This window comes from Myxine glutinosa, chromosome 14, assembly GCF_964187855.1.
Source record: "Myxine glutinosa chromosome 14, kmMyxGlut1.1, whole genome shotgun sequence".
NCBI classification, from domain to species: Eukaryota; Metazoa; Chordata; class Myxini; order Myxiniformes; family Myxinidae; genus Myxine; species Myxine glutinosa.
The window spans coordinates 50,186,112-50,203,720 of record NC_136274.1 but is presented as its reverse complement, the minus strand read 5'-3'; the positions used below and the strand labels follow the sequence as shown (position 1 = coordinate 50,203,720).

Below are 17,609 nucleotides of genomic sequence, written 5' to 3'. Positions count from 1 at the left end.
TAAATTCATTTTTTTTCCCCCATCAATCTACACTCAATACCCTATAATGACAAAGAGAAAACAGGATTTTAGAAATTTTGCAAATTTATTAAAAAGAAAAAACTGAAATATCACATTGACATAAGTATTCAGACCCTTTGCTATGACACTTGAAATTTATCTCAGGTGCCTCCCAATTCTCTTGATCATCTTTGAGATGTTTCTACACCTTGATTGGAGTCCACCTGTGGTAAATTCAATTGATTGGACGTGATTTGGAAAGGCACACACCTGTCTATATGAGGTCTCACAGCTGACAATGCATATCAAAGCAAAAACCAAGCCATGAGGTCGAAGGAATTGCCTGCAGAGGTCAGAGACAGGATTGTGTCGAGGCGCAGATCTGGGGACGCCTACAAAAAATTTTTATCCTGCATTGAAGGTTCCCAAGAGCACAGTGGCCTCCATAATTCTTAAATGGAAAAAGTTTGGAACAACCAGGACTCTTCCTAGAGCTGGCCACCCGGCCAAACTGAGCAATCGGGTGAGAAGGGCCTTGGTAAGAGAGGTCACCAAGAACCTGATGGTCACTGGCTGAGCTCCAGAGATCCTGTGTGGAGATGGGAGAAACTTTCAGAAGGACAACCATCACTGCAACACTCCACCGATCTGGGCTTTATGGCAGAGTGGCCAGGAGGAATCCTCTACTCAATGAAATGCACATGAAAGCCCCTTGGATTTTACAAAAAAGCACCTAAAGGACTCTCAGACTGTGAGAAACAAGATTCTGTGGTCTGATGAAACCAAGATTGAGCTGTTTGGCCTCAATTCTAAGCGTCATGTCTGGAGGAAACCAGGCACCGCTCATCACCTGCCCAATACCATCCCAACGGTGAAGCATGGTGGTGGCAGCATCGTGCTTTGGGGTGTTTTTAAGCAGCAGGGGCTGGGGGACTGGTCAGGGTTGAGGGAACAATGAACGGAGCAAAGTACAGAGATATCCTTAATGAAAACCTGAAACAGAGCGCTCAGGACCTCAGACTGGGCCGAAGGTTCACCTTCCAACAGGACAATGACCCTAAGCACACAGCCAAGACAACTCAGGAGTGGCTGAGGGACAACTCTGTGAAGGTCCTTGAGTGGCCCAGCCAGAGTCCTGACTTGAACCCAATCGAACATCTCTGGAGAGACCTGAAAATGGCTGTCCACCCACGGTCCCCATACAACCTGACGGAGCTTGAGAGGATCTGCAGAGAAGAATGGCAGAAAATTCCCAAATCCAGGTGTGCAAAGCTTGTCGTGTCATACCCAAGAAGACTCGAGGCTGTAATCGTTGCCAAAGGTGCTTCAACTAAGTGCTGAGTTAAGGGTCTGAATACTTATGTCAATGTGATATTTCAGTTTTTTTTCTTTTTAATAAATTTGCAAAACTTTCTAAAATCCTGTTTTCTCTTTGTCATTATGGGGTATTAAGGTTAGATTGATGAGGGAAAAAATGAATTTAAACGATTTCAGCATAAGGCTGCAACATAACAAAATGTGAAAAAAGTGAAGGGGTCTGAATACTTTCTGACCACACACACACACACACACACACACACACACACACACACACACACACGCACGCACGCACGCACACACACGCGAAAGGAACATTGTTTCATTTACCAGCAAGGCAGAATCTGATTTTGGTTTGTTCTGTGACTTCATTGATCACCCATGATCACTCTTTTACCTTTTTATTTGTTTTTCTCAGGGTCGCTATGGTTGTTGCCGGTTTCTGAGGGATGGTTACAAGACCCCTCGTGAGGTGTGTACCTTTTACTCTACACAGATGTTGATGCTCGTTAAAGAGCTCAACACTAGTGTGCGGAAGCTTTGTGTATTCACAGTATTGGTGAAAAAGGAAGTGATATTTTTAGGTAGAAGTGGATTGGGAGGTATTATTTTCAATGCAAAATGGAGGCTCATAAAAGAGCGAGGTGACGAAGAATAAAAATACGTAAATAAAAATCGATGAACTGACAGTGGGACAACAGATGGGAACAAAGCAAGGGAACAGACAAATGGAAGAGAGGGGAGGAAAGGCTGTAACGTCTGAGTAAAGAAGAAGAAGAAGAAGAAGAAGAAGAAGACCACTCATTTCGCCTCCAAAGCCAGTCGCCGACTCGGCGTCCTTCCTTGGCACACCTGAGCTACTCACCACATACAAGGCTTTAATCCGCAGCTTGATGGAGTACTGATCTCCCCTCTGGGCTGGTGCTCCTGCCTCACACTTAGCTCAGCTTCACGCTATTGAAACCAAAGCATTCAGAATCATTGGAATCTCCCGCGATGAAGCCGATTCTGAGGGCGTTTCTCTCTCTCACCACAGGCAGGTTGATGGTCTTTCTGTCTTCTACCAACTCCTTTCTCGCCTTGCTCCCCCAGCTCTCTTTGGGCTCTGTCCCCCAAATGTTCCTTCAGGTCGCACAAGATCTGCCAGTAACCGTCTTCTGGTGAAACTGCCAAAATCAAGACTCTCTGCTCGCCTTCACTCTTTCATTCCTCTTTTCTCCTTCCCTTCCTTTGGAACAAACTTCCTCACTCTCTTCAATCCCACTCCTCCCTCCAGGTCTTTAAAACGGCTGTTCATCACCATCTCTTATCTTCCCCCCATCCAAAACCTTGATCTTTTCTACCCCTGTTAATTCACCCCAGATCCACTTTTTTGAAATACCGACTTCTTTCCTGGAAGTCCCTGCAGTGTCCATGTGTTTAATACCTCTCCCACCCTGCCCCACCCCTCCCCCTGCCCCCTCCCCCTGCCCCATCCCCCCAACCCCCCTCCCTCCCACAGATCTCCCAATGTCCCTGTTCTCTACTGTTTTACTTGTGTGCTTCCCTCTCTCTCCCCATCTTGTCTCCCGCTCCCTTTATTATATGTTTTATGTGTCCGTTTATGTTTTTTGTGATTAATGTTAGCTCTTGCAAGAGCCTCGATCTTATACACACAAAAAAGAAGTGATTCTTCACCTTCAGAGATCAGGCGAAAACCGATACACAGCACGATATCTAAAAAAGTTATGGACGGATTTGGACGAAACTCGGTGGACAGGTTGGGTGTGACAAGGACGAATCGATTCGATTTTGGTGAATACGGATCAGGCTTACGGAATTTTAAAAGTGATTCTTCACCATTGAGAGATCTGGCGAAAAGCGATATATAACATGATATTTAAAATTGTTATGGACGATTTATGACTGGACTTGGTGGACGAGTTGGTTAGGTGAGAAGAACAAGCCGATTCGATTTTGGTTCAGGTCCGAATCCAGATCTGGCCTGTTAGTGGGATACAAAACAAACTGTTCAGCCTGGTGGAGGTATGCGGTCTACCGAGTGCCGTCCTAGTATTCATAATGTTTTTCCTTTTGAACCAGGACCCAAACAGACTGTACTACGAGCCTGCAGAGTTGAAGTTGTTTGAGAATATCGAGTGTGAATGGCCGGTGTTTTGGACATACTTCATCATCGATGGCGTTTTCCTCGGAAACCACGAACAGGTGTGCTGTTTGGCGGGTTTTTTTGTGCCATCTTGCGGCGATGCTGTGCTTGATGCTTGCACCTTGAAAGGATCGAGTGAACAAGTGCACCACGTTTCCTTATTTTTCTTCCCAAACCTCCTTTAAGTCCTTTTGCCACATGGCCATGGCATTGTTGAAAAACCACCGTTTAGAGGCCATTTTTCCCCGCAAAGCGGGGGTTGGCCTTTTCGAGGACCGTGGTAGTTGTTGTTTTTTTGGTCCCCTTTTTGAAGCAATGTTTTACGGCCGGATGCCCTTCCTGACGCCAACCCTTTTTGCCGCCTTCAACGACAAACAGGGAATTACCAGTGAACTGGTACTCAATTTGCCGACCTCGGAAGGATGACAGGCTGAGTCAACCCCCCTGGCGTTAATTCGGCGATCGACCGAGATTCGAACCCAGGATCCTAGGATCCTAAGCCGGCACCCTAGCCGCTAGCCCAACACCAGGGACTTGTTGGCATTGGCATTGTTGGCATTGTTGGGAAGTTGACGGTGTCACCAACACCATGGCATTGTTGGGAAGGGAAAAACTTGAATGTGGGTGAATAGTGATCAATGATCATCAAAGAATATTTGTTATTTTTTTGTTGAGGTGATGTCTGACATCATCCATTTAGACTTTAGAGTATCATGTTTTTGAGTGTGTTTGTGTTGTTGATGAATGAACAGGTGCAGGAATACCAAGAAGCTCTTGAAGGGATCCTGATCCGGGGCAAAAATGGTTTGCGCCTCCTGCCTGAGCTCTACACTGTACCAGAAGACAAGGTGCCGGCATATGCTGTGCCTTCATCTCGCGCTCTCGTATTCTGAACACCCTGTCCATGGCACTTGAACATTTTGAACACCAAATCAAACCCTTGTTATTAGTATCCAATGCATCAAAACTCTCAACAGTTTCACAGGCAATCTGTGCCATTTCCTACCTGCACATAGAGAATTGATTTTAATCAACGAAAAGGTGACAAGTATATGCTTACTGTCTTGAGAAATGAGGTGTGACTGACGTTCTAAGTGTTAGTTAGCTCTTCGTCGGAGCAAACGAGCCTCTTGCAGCGTAATGTGGAATTGAGTGCGAAATGGAAAATAGATTTTATAGGGCATCATATTGTCATTGACTTGCATGGTGTCTCAATAAAATGAGTACACTTTTATACATCAAACACTGTAGTATATTGTCATTCTGCACTGCCTTATGGGTAACAGCTGACTGATGACATGGAATCATTGCATCATACACACGCCATCCTTTAGGTGTTTTGCAGTCACTCAATATCGCCCTCTCTGCTATTTAATTTTTTTTTCCGAAATATTAAAGCCTGTGTACATTTTATTGAGACACCCTGTATATGGGGTACAAAATTGGGCCCAAGACTGCCTTGGGGCGGGCACTCCAGCCTCCAATGAGAGAGGGTGTTAAATAATACTGTTGAGAGCCATGCACTGATTCTCATCGCATGAACGGAGAAAGGCTGTGAGCCAGGAATGACGTTGACCTTGGATGCTACTGGCATAAAGCTTGGCGAGTGGAGCGTGCTGCCATTGAACGGCGCTGAAGGGCCAGATATATCCAGAGACGCAGTTCTTCTGGCTGACCCCATGTTTGAGATTTGGTGCCTGCATCCATTACCGATGAGAAAGATGTTCAGAAAGAAGGTGCTGCTGCTACACGCAAAAGCTCACAAGGACCATCTTTACCAGTTTTCATCTCAAAGGATTGTCCAAGACAATTGTGAACAAAGAAAAATGACTTTATTTGGAGAATTTTCATGGAAACCAGAAATGCATTCAAAACCAGAAATAAACACCGACCTCCCGGACTCATACCTGGTGCACTAACCATTACACCAGACTCTGCGGGGTAATGTCTGGAGTGTCCGCTCTGAGTCCGGGAGGTCGACTGTTTGAACCCCTGCAGTCATACGAAAGATTTTTTTAAATGGTATGTGCTGCTTGCTTGCTTGACTCAGCATTTTAAAAGGATACAGCATGGACAAACCACCATAAGTTGGCAACCATTTTTTTTTGTATAAATGGTCAAGGCTCATGGAAGTCTAGTAATAGTACACAGAACAGATCAGGACAGGACAAAAGGAACAGCAGAGGGAGAAACACCAACACAGAGCTGAAGGCCAAGATAGATGGAGGCAGACAAAGAATGCATTTGGGGAGGAATGGGGTAAACAAGATGGATACAGAAGGAATCTCTTGGGAGAGAAATATGGAAATTTGTAAAGGTGGAGGGATTGAGGTGGGTGGGGGAGGTTCATGAGGGTAGAGGAGATCATAGTTTTGGATTGGGGATGATGATGGTGATGAACAGCTGTCTTGAAGATGTGGAAGATGGTTCCACAGGTGGGGGAAAAAAGGAACAAATTAATGGAGGTGAGCAGTGATCCTGAATTTAGGTAGTTTCATCAGAATGGGGTTGATGGTGGATCGCATGCTTCCTGCAGAAGAGTGGAGGGGGTGGGGTTCATGTAAGGGAAGTCATTATGTAAAACAGAGTGGATTACACTGCACGATGAAGCACAAAAAGCATATTCAGTTTGATTCTTCCAAGTAAGGAAACGGATGCAAAAGCAACCATGAAAGTTGTATTTTCTCAATAAATTTCGATAAAGGCAAAATGTCTGATTAAATATATCCGTCGATGCACACCGAGCGGAACCAGTGAAGGAGTCTTATTGATTATTGCACCGTGCGCGAAGAACAAAGCAGGGTTAAACCATTGGTTCACTCTGTCTGGCTGCACACGTCGGTCTATAAAATCAAGGCATTTTCTTAATTCCCGCCCCTACCTCCCCCCACTCCTTCTTGTTTCCTGAATTTGATGTAGGTTGATGAGGAGTACTCTCATCCGCACACAGTGGATCGAGTGATGAAAGGAAAGCTTCCTCACATGTGGGGACAATCTTTGTACATCCTGGGTTGCCTCCTTGCTGAGGTCTCTCTCTTACTCTGGATCCATAATCTATTTCGATCGTAACTTAAAATAATCTCATCTTTCCATCTTTATTTCCCTCATCCCAACTCGTGTTGGTTATCAGCCGTCATCTTTTCTTTTTATTTGCTTGTGGTGACATTTGGTGTCCTCAATGTTTGTGGACGCTTACACGCATGTCTTCCTCCACATTATCTAGGGCTTCTTGGCACCTGGAGAGATCGATCCTCTAAATCGACGTCTCTCCACCATCTCAAAGCCAGATGTGGTGGTTCAAGGTGTGACATCTCGATGTGTGCCTTCTAGAGATGTGAAAAACAATTTATTTTTCACTTAAGGAGAAATTATTGCATACGTTTCATGGGTTGGCGACCATTTTAGAAGTTGGGTGACTACTAACAATGAAAGTGACTACTCCTTTGCAAAGCTTATTTGCTATGCGGTATTCTGTTCTGTTGTATGTATTCCTCGTTTCACTGCAATATAATTCACCGTGTTCGTTTAGCCGATGCATTTCCACCAGTTTTTTTTTGTGCAACTAACCTTTGCAAAGTTTTTGCACAGTTTTGAACCTTTGCAAACCAACCAGTTTTTTTTTTTGTGCAACTAACCCTGACCTTTCCCACCCCAACCCCGACAATGTCTTCCACCTATTACAGTGGCTGTGCTGGCAGAAACAAAGGAAATCCAAACAATTCTACATTCGCATGGGTTTGAGGTGCAGACCATTGACGAGGCTCGGCCTATTCGTGTGCAGCCCTCTCACGTACTAAGCCACATCTACGCCAGGCTAGGTCTGTCGTTGCACTCCTCTATGTTCTTCTTCTTCACTGCATCTACATATACCACATTTCCCTTTTCTGGTAGAACTTTGCTCATGTCCTAATGTTGTTTTTTCAACATCATTATTGGGTTGCATTATTACCTTCGCCTGAGGAGAGGTTATTGCATTTCTGTCCGTCTATTTGTTTGTCCGCACAGAATAAATATGATTTTCTCTGCAACTATTGGTCCGATTGACAGGTTTCACCATAGGTGCAACTCCACCTGTAGAATTTTTAATGATAATTATGACGTCTTAGATCATGTGGTATGAGCGCCATCCTGGAAAAACCGAAAAACTTTGCACCTATATCTCCGAAAGCGCTGCATAGAAAAAATTTAGACATGGATCATTTTAAAGAACTCTCCATGGGGAATCAAATATGTTAATGATGATGTCATAGCTGCCTCCATTATGATGTCATAATTCGACAAGTACAAAACTTCATCAGATCAAGATGAAATTTTTTGAGCATCTAGGGATAAATTTGTGGAGAAAAAAAAAGATTTCATCGGTCACCTGGTTTGGCCGCCATATTTGTTTTAACACAAAAGCCTTAAAAACCACTGAAAACATGTTCTGGTAAGGGTCTGCAATCTCTGATTGCTCTTTCTAGTTAGATTTTGTTATTTTCTCATATTTCTCCTGAATTTATGCTCCTTGCAAGCTCTGCATGTAGTTTGTGCTGTCGCAGATTTAAAATATATAGTGTCAAACTTAAAGATCTGTTCAGCACAGCGCAATCCCACTGCTGTATTTGAGACCGACAAGCTGTTAATGTTGATCCAGTAAATGCTCGTGGGAGACTGCTGTTTAACCAATCGGAGCTAATTTTGTGTGGTTTTAATGAGGAATAATTTAATTATGTGACTGCAAATATTTTAATCATAAAGTTTAGCAATTACTCAAATGCTGGCAGGATAGCCTCGATATAGAGGTATACACATTCCCATCTGAGCTGTCTAACCTGGGTTTGAATCTCGGCCCAACTATCAGCTGTCATCCTGGTGCTTTGCAGACATGGTGATGGCCTCTTTCTTCAAAGTTCCTCTTCTTCAATGAGGGATCTCTTGATATTATTACCTCCGCCACCAAAGGTGGATGGAGGTTATGTTTTCACCTCTGTCTGTCTGTTTGTTTGTCCGTTTGTGAACAAGATATCTCAAAAAGTTGTGGACGGATTCGGATGAAATTTGGCAGAAAGGTAGCATATGTGACAATGACGAAGTGATTAGATTATGGTGAAGATCCGGATTCGGATGTGGCTATTAGAATTTTTTTTAATGATTCTTCACCATTGGGAGATAGGGTCAAAAACGATAAATAGTAGGATATCTCAAAAAGTTATGGACAGATTTGGACGAAACTTTGTGGACAGGTTGTGTGTGTGTGTGTGACAAGGAAGGATCTATTCGATTTTGGTGAAGATCTGAATATAGATTCGGATATGAGAATTATTGAAATTTTAAAGTGATTATTCACCATTGAGTGATGGGGCTAAAACCAACATACAGCAGGATATCTCAAAAAGTTATGGACGGATTTGGACGAAACTTGGTGGACAGGTTGGGTGTGTGACAAGGAAGAAGCGATTCAATTTTGGTGAAGATCCGGATCCAGCTCATATAATTTTAAAAGTGATTCTTCACCATTGGGAGATAGGGCCAAAAACGATACAAAGCAGGATATGTCAAAAAGTTGTGGACGGATGATTTTGATTAAATGTGATTCTGTATTGTGATTTTCTGGTCTACTCTGGGATACAAAACATAAACTGTTCACCGGGTGGAGGTATGCTCTCTACTGAGTGCAGTTCTAGTTATTAATGTAGCAGAAAGAGGAAGGCGCACAATGATTGTGGAATGCAACAGTTACTGTTTTAAAGCTTAAGATTACCTCTTACTAAACGATTATCATCTGTCTCGTATACAGGTGCACCAACGTACAACAACACGCAACAACAGGCATTTTAAGGCCATTTTCCCTGCAAGAGCGGGGGTTAGGTTAGGTGCACCAACGTACGCCCAAAGTAATTTTGAAGTAATTTTCAACCAGTGTAGGACTCGGTTTCTCAAGAGGTAACGACTCAGACTTGTATTTGAAGTGCAAGGATTCAAAATCGAAATGATGACTTGAGACTTGAAAGACTTGATCAGGTTCTTTAAAAAAAACAAGCATTCTGAATATTGTGCTGCAATACATGTCCCCTACCGGCAGTCTGTCGTCTGGAAAACTGTTGGGGAAATTACCAAGGGTTATTCACCCACAGGTTCTGAATCGTTCTCAATCGCTAATTACCTCAGGACGGGCTCACCTGTGATTCGCACTCAGGACTTTGATTTATACACATTGCAGGCAGGTCAGCAGAAGCACGGCAAAATAAGTCGTTGATGAAGAACCTTTCGAGTCGCTAAATATCAGTAATTTATTATATTTTCCGGTTCATGATCGATGTGTGTATATATGTTGCTTGGCTTGGCTCCGCCACTCCCGAAAGCGCGCGCTGTCATGCTTTTGACGTTCGCAGACGAGGCTGAGGGTGCGCGGTGCGGCTTGAGGAGAACTCTAGAATAAACAAGAGATATCCATTTAAAAAAATATATTTTCGTTTAATTAACGATATCTGCCAAACCAGGTGCCTTATCGCAAATTAAAAAAGGACATTTTAGTAGACTGACATGCTGAACAGATGTGTGAAGTTTTCCCTCGATCGGATCAAAAATGAGGGAGGAGCTCGGTTTTAAAGGTTCATGCTTAAATACGTCATAACTCTGAAACCATATGACACATGACGTCATGCTCGCTGACTTTTTTGTTTGTCATGGGTATGCGATTCTGCCTGCAAAGTTTGGCCTCAATCTGTTCAGCCGTTGCAGAGAAAAAGGAGTTTTCGTGTTTTCATGAAAAACAATATGGCGGCCGAACCACGTGACCGGTGACGTCATAATTACCATTAAAATATTTTTCAAACCGAGTCCCCCCTACGGTGGAAATTTGATCTCAATCGGCCCTATTATTGCAGAGAAATTGGTTTTTAAAGAAAATTAAAACTTAAAATGGCACTGAGTTAAGGATCATCAGAATTATCAGAATTCCCAAAGTTCAAAGTGCCATAACTTTGTCAAAAATGATCGAAACGTCGTGAAGTTCGAACTTGATCTGTAACGTATCATGAGGAAACCATGTGCCAAGTTTGAAATCATTAGCATTAAGCGTTTAGAAAAAACGTCCGGAAAACTGTTCTTTGCGTGACGGACTGACTTACTGACTGATTGACTGACTGACGGACGGACGGAGGGACGGCGTGCAAACCTGTAGTCCCCTCCGGTGTGCACCGGTAGGGGACTAATAAAAAATGAGACACGTGTGTCACGCCTCGCCTCGTTGATAAGCCCGCAAGGTCGCTCTTACTTGTGCACCCTGAAAAAAAATGAAGATTTATACTTAGGAAAAAGAGGATAGTAAAAAATAAAAAAAATAGGGGCCAATACCCCTTGGCGCTCACCTAGTAGAACAAGCATTCTGAGTATTGCGCTGCAATACATGTCCCCTACCAAATTTCAAAGTGCCATAACTTTGTCAAAAATGATCGAATATGCAAATGTATGCACGGTTGATGCTGGTTTTCAAACTTGATCTGAGGTATGCTGAGACACGTGTGTCACGCCTCGCCTCGTTGATAAGCCCGCAAGGTCGCTCCGTGGAGCTGTGTCGCGCTGTTGACATTCGCGAGACGAGGCTGAGGACGCACAGTGCGGCTTGAGGAGAACTCGCGAATAAACAAGACATCCATTTTTTTTTTTTTTTTTTTCGTTTAATTAACGATATCTGCCAAACCACGTGCCCTATCGCAAATTCCAAAAGGACATTTTAGTGCTGAACAGATCTGTGAAGTTCCCCTCGATTGGATCAAAAATGAGGGAGGAGCTCAGTTTTAAAGGTTCATGCTTAAAAACGTCATAACTCTGAAACCATGTGACGCATGACGTCATGCTCGCTGACGTTTTTGTTCGTCATGGGTATGCGATTCTGCCTGCAAAGTTTGGCCTCGATCTGTTCAGCCGTTGCAGAGAAAAATGGGTTTTCGTGTTTTCACGAAAAACAATATGGCGGCCGAACCACGTGACCTGTGACGTCATAATTACCATTAAAATATTCTAGAGACCGAGTCCATCATATGGTGAAAATTTTATCTCAATCGGTCCTATTATTGCAGAGAAATTGGTTTTTAAAGGAAATTAAAACTTAAAATAGCACTGAGTTAAGGATCATCAGAATTATCAGAATTCCCAAAGTTCAAAGTGCCATAACTTTGTCAAAAATGATCGAAACGTCGTGAAGTTCGAACTTGACCTGTAACTTATCATGAGGAAACCATGTACCAAGTTTGAAATCATTAGCATTAAGCGTTTAGAAAAAGAAGTCCGGAAAACTGTTCTTTGCGTGACGGACTGACGGACTGACGGACGAAGGGACGGCGTGCAAACCTATAGTCCCCTCCGGTGTACACCGGTAGGGGACTAACAAGCATTCTGAGTATTGCACTGCAATACATGTCCCCTACCGGCAGTCTGTCGTCCGGAAAACTGTTGGGGAAATTACCAAGGGTTATTTACCCACAGGTTCTGAATCGTTCCAAATCGCTAATTACCTCAGGACGGGCTCACCTGTGATTCGCACTCGGGACTTCGATTTATACACCTCGCAGACAGGTCAGCAGAAGCACGAGAAAATAAGTTGTTGATAAAGAACCTTTTGAGTCGCTAAATATCAGTAATTTATTATATTTTTCCGGTTCACGATCAATGATCGATGTGTTTATATATGTTGCTCGGCTTGGCTCCGCCACTCCGGAAAGCGCGCGCTGTGTCGCACTGTTGACGTTCGCGAGACGAGGCTGAGGGTGCACGGTGCGGCTTGAGGAGAACTCTAGAATAAACGAGATATCCATTTTATTTTATTTTCGTTTAATTAACGATATCTGCCAAACCACATGCCCTATCGCAAATTCCAAAAGGGACATTTTAGTAGATTGACATGCTGAACAGATGTGTGAAGTTTCCCCTCGATTGGATCAAAAATGAGGGAGCGGCTCGGTTTTAAAGGTTCATGCTTAAATACGTCATAACTCTGAAACCATGTGACACATGACGTCATGCTCGCTGACGTTTTTGTTCGTCATGGGTACGCGATTCTGCCTGCAAAGTTTGGCCTCGATCTGTTCAGCCGTTGCAGAGAAAAAGGTGTTTGTGTTTTCACGAAAAACAATATGGCGGCTGAACCACGTGACCTGTGACGTCATAATTACCATTAAAATATTCCACAGACCGAGTCCCTCCTATGGTGAAAATTTGATCTCAATCGGTCCTATTATTGCAGAGAAATTGGTTTTTAAAGGAAATCAAAACTTAAAATGGCAGAGTTAAGGATCATCAGAATTATCAGAATTCCCAAAGTTCAAAGTGCCATAACTTTGTTAAAAATGATCGAAACGTCGTGAAGTTCGAACTTGATCTGTAACTTATCATGAGAAAACCATGTGCCAAGTTTGAAATCATTAGCGTTAAGTGTTTAGAAAAAAAGTCCGGAAAACTGTTCTTTGCATGACGGACTGACGGACGGACGGACGGACTGACGGACTGACGGACGGACTGACGGACTGACGGACTGACGGACTGACTGACGGACTGACTGACGGACTGACGGACTGACTGACGGACTGACTGACGGACTGACGGACTGACGGACTGACTGACGGACTGACTGACTGACTGACTGACTGACGGACTGACTGACTGACGGACTGACTGACGGACTGACTGACGGACTGACTGACGGACTGACTGACTGACTGACTGACTGACGGACTGACTGACTGACTGACTGACTGACGGACTGACTGACTGACGGACTGACTGACTGACGGACTGACTGACGGACGGAGGGACGGCGTGCAAACCTATAGTCCCCTCCGGTGTACACCGGTAGGGGACTAATAAAGCAGTATACTACACCGACTAAAGGTATTTTAAACAGTATCACGGTATCTAAACCAATTTCAATGGTTGCTAGGAGACAGGACAGCATGTAGAATCATACTAACATAATCACAAGACTTTAAACAAACAAAGAAATTACCTATTTTTGGGGTATGCTTTCAATCCCCTCCTACCCTGCCCCCTGTTTGACCCCCTTATACTCCGATTTTTTTTTTTTTTCCAATTCCGTAAACATGCATTGGTACATCATGGGTGATGAAGGTTGTAGTAAAGTTCCATCGAAATAGTGTGTGTAATATCAGAGGAAAAAGCAAATTCCTATTTTGGAGGGTCAAACCTGGATCCACTCTGACCCCCGGTAGACCCCCTTATACCCTGGTCTTTTTCATGCCGTGAACAAACTTGTGTTGCAACATACCAAATATCATTCGTGCCAAATTTGGTCACAATCCCATCAGCAGTTTACGAGAAGACGTTGCAAGTGTCTACGGACTGACTGACTGACTGACTGACGGACGGATGGATGATGCACCATCCCTTAAGCTCCCTGGAACTATGCTCCAGGTGAGCTAAAAAGATGACAGTTTATAGCTGGACCAAGATTTTAACGCAGGCTAGACAGCTCAGAGGTGTGTCTATACCCCTAGGCCATCCTGCCAGCTCCCACTAAGTCTGGTTGACTGTATTCATGATCTTGAAATTGAATAGCATTACATTGTTGTGGTTTCTCACTTTATTCCAGGACGAAATAAGAAACTGGGACTGAGCGGTCGACCATACCATCACGTAGGTGTACTTTCAACCTCGAAGTTGTACATTCTTCGTGACCACATCTTCACCTTCACCCCACAGGTAACCACTACCATTTTCACTTTCCATATGAGGGTAAATTGTGAAAAATACAAGCGGGATCAAATGAAAAGGAAGTAGGCTTGTGTTGTTTGGCAGGACAGTGGACAAAAGGGAGATAATGTGGCATCGAGGGATTAATGGGTGTATATGATGGGCTGGAGGACTGGGGGATTGGGCGATGAGTGGGACTGAACACTTATGCCATTTCATATGTAAATATTGAAATGGCCCCCAAAATTTCACATGATTATTTGGTTGAGAAAATATTTTTGTTTTTAGTTCTCAAGTTCATATACTGTATTGTGCAGACTTCTGTAAGCAGCTGATTACCTAGGCTTAATGACGAAAGCATTTTGAGGTTCTGTCCTTTTGGTTAGCGGGCTCATCCAAGCATATAGATAATCTCATGGGTCCTTTTGTTCAGTATACTGGACATTTCTCCATTAAAATTCCCTGCCATACCGTCAGCCAGTCTTCTCGTATGAGCGTTTAGCATATTGAACACATGATTGGACCGAGGAGATAAAAATACCATCAGACTCCACCAAGGAGATAAAAATACCATCAGACTCCACGGAGGAGAATTAAAATACCATCAGACTCCACCGAGGAGATTTAAATATAATCAGACTTCACTAAGGAGATTTAAATACCATCAGACTCCACCGAGGATATTTAAATACCATCAGACTCCACCGTGGAGATTTAAGTACAATCACACTCCACCGAGGAGAATTAAATACCACCAGACTCCACCGAGGATAATTAAAATACCATCAGACTCCACCGAGGATAATTAAAATACCATCAGACTCCACCGAGGAGAATTAAAATACCATCAGACTCCACCGAGGAGAATTAAAATACCATCAGACTCCACCGAGGATAATTAAAATACCATCAGACTCCACCGAGGATAATTAAAATACCATCAGACTCCACCGAGGAGAATTAAAATACCATCAGACTCCACCGAGGAGAATTAAAATACCATCAGACTCCACCGAGGAAATTAAAATATAATCAGATCCCACCGAGGAGATTTTTTTGTTTTTTTTGTTTTGTATACATAATCGAGGCTCGTGAAAGAGCTAAAATGCTACCTGCATTTAAATACAATCAGACCCCACCGAGGATATTTAAATACAATCGGACCCCACCGAGGATATTTAAATACAATCAGACTCCACCGAGGATATTTATATACCATCAGACTCCACCTTGGGTTTGTCCTGTCGTAGTCTGTTTCAATGATAAATTGGCCGAATGATTGCAGCACTTAACTGACAATTTAGGAATAGAGACTGAAGGCATGAGAGCAATCTGACTTATCTCTTGATACCTCAAATACCTTTTTGAGAGGTATATTGGCAGGCAAAATGTAACTGTACTGTACTTGCTTATAGAGATCTCCGCAGCACAAAGAAAATGCGTGGATGTGTGTTCGCAGTTCATAGATCAGCAGCAATTTTACTTGGCACTTGATAATCGCATGATTGTGGAGGTGCTGAAGACTGACCTGGCATACCTGTGCTCACGTTGGCGAATGACAGGCCGACCTACAGTCACGTTTCCCATCACTCGTACCATGCTTGGTACGGCCACACATCCCACCCTTTACAGATTGCTTCTTTCCCACAGCTTCACACGCAAACATGCAAACACACACACACACACACACACACACACACACACACACACACACACACACACACACACACACACACACACACACACACACACACACACACTTCCTGTCATCACTTTTTGTTTGACCTACTTTTTGCAGTTAATGGTGGAACTGATGTCGACGCAGCTTTATTAGCCACACTACGCAAACTTCAGGATGGATATTTTTCCGGGGCTAGGTGAGTTTTTTGATAATTAAATGCCAGTCAGGTTGCTGGGGGAGGGGGGGTGGGTTGGCAGGGGGGAGGAGGGGTGGGAGGGAGGGTGTGCAGGGAAGAGGGTGTGCGGGGAAGAGGTAGCATGGGGAAAGTGCGGTTTAAGGTGTTGAACTTTGATGCTGTATAATATAAGAACGCTGATGGTGAGCACGTGCTTACAATGTATACTTGTCTCGGCAGAGTGCATGCTGGTACACTATCTGAATTCCTCACCACCTCATGCTACACCAGTCTGAGCTTCATGGATTCAGATCCTGATGGGCGTTTGTTTGATGACAATTCGGAGAACAGTCTAGGCATGCATGCCGGCTGGGATGAGGGTGAGAAGCAGGCCTGCAATTCGGTTCAGTGGCTTGCCACTTCTTCTTGAATCTCTCCTTGACAACTATATCTTCACGTCTCTCTTTCCTCTTACCATGTAACCATATATGTCCCTCTGCCATTTCCTTTGTCTTTGTGCTTATCCTTATTGCATACTGGAGTATTTACTCACGTGCGATCGTAACGTGAAAGAAGAAAGTTTGTTTGCGAAAATTTGCTTCTGGACCAAGTGGTCCCCTGTTACTTTAATTTATTTGACAGGTGAAGATCACCTTTTAGACTACCTTGACAAGCTTTTGAATGAGCCACAGCAGTCCAACACTAATTCACCACTGCTCACATCTCCAAGTGACCTTTCTCCTCAAGGGACTCTCAGGGAGAAAAGGGAACGAAGTCACAGCCTTGACATTCCTCATGGTATGAGACTTCCTGTGTGTAAAATGTGGATTGGCTTGTTGTTGATTGGATGACTTCTGTGCTGAGGTACAGTGTCTATATATATATATATATATATATATATATATATATATATATATATATATATATATATATATATATATATATATATATATATTAAGGTGGTCCAAAAATGAACTAAAAAAAAAAAGTTTGAATTCCTGTTCTCCACAAGGCTCTTTCTGTTCGATATCATAAAAGAAGCCAACATGCAAAAATTCCGGAAGATGGGCCAATATTTGAAGGTCGCAACCTCAAAGTAAAACCTCTAAATTCCATAATTTCACTCATTTTATGTAAATTTTACGTAAACGTAAAGAGCCAAAAACAATACCTACTACGACTTGTCGCCAGCCACTGAAAAAGATTTCTAGTTTTAACAAAGTTGTCTTTCATAAAGAAAGAGTAACTGGTGTGACGTTGTTTGTTTATATGAAACGATTTTGTTCAGTCATATTAACTGCTATTACATGCTTGTTATTATCTATTCTATCTACAGGGTGGGCCAAAAGTAACCATACATAGGGAAAATAAACACTTTTATGAAATTACTCCAATAACGTAAGTTTTGCCGATTAACCTCTCCATTGACGTAAAAATTGGCTTCATCGGTAAACAAGATCCCAGATGAGAAGTTTGCGCCATCGTTCAATTTGCTTAATACCCATTCACAAAATTCCATCCGTCTATCCGGGTCGTCTTCACTCAGATGCTGCGCCATATGCAATTTGTATGGATGCCATTTGTTTGCTTTCAAAATGCAC

General features: G+C 43.2%; 1 protein-coding gene across 3 annotated transcripts in view; it reads left to right on the top strand.

Moving 5' to 3' along the window:
* The window catches only part of LOC137439683 (phosphorylase b kinase regulatory subunit alpha, liver isoform), a 120,041-nt gene that overhangs the window by 43,263 nt on the left and 59,169 nt on the right, over window positions 1-17,609 (top strand). For all 3 annotated transcript variants that reach the window (XR_010986971.2, XM_068135679.2, XM_068135678.2), the window contains exons 9-19: window positions 1,736-1,789; window positions 3,400-3,522; window positions 4,216-4,311; window positions 6,383-6,490; window positions 6,687-6,765; window positions 7,147-7,281; window positions 14,052-14,161; window positions 15,612-15,756; window positions 15,951-16,029; window positions 16,249-16,388; window positions 16,651-16,806. Coding sequence is in view for 2 of the 3 variants with exons in the window: in XM_068135679.2 (XP_067991780.1) it covers window positions 1,736-1,789; window positions 3,400-3,522; window positions 4,216-4,311; window positions 6,383-6,490; window positions 6,687-6,765; window positions 7,147-7,281; window positions 14,052-14,161; window positions 15,612-15,756; window positions 15,951-16,029; window positions 16,249-16,388; window positions 16,651-16,806 (1,225 nt within the window). In the remaining variant the exon portion in view is untranslated. The remainder of the gene's footprint in view (window positions 1-1,735; window positions 1,790-3,399; window positions 3,523-4,215; window positions 4,312-6,382; window positions 6,491-6,686; window positions 6,766-7,146; window positions 7,282-14,051; window positions 14,162-15,611; window positions 15,757-15,950; window positions 16,030-16,248; window positions 16,389-16,650; window positions 16,807-17,609) is intronic.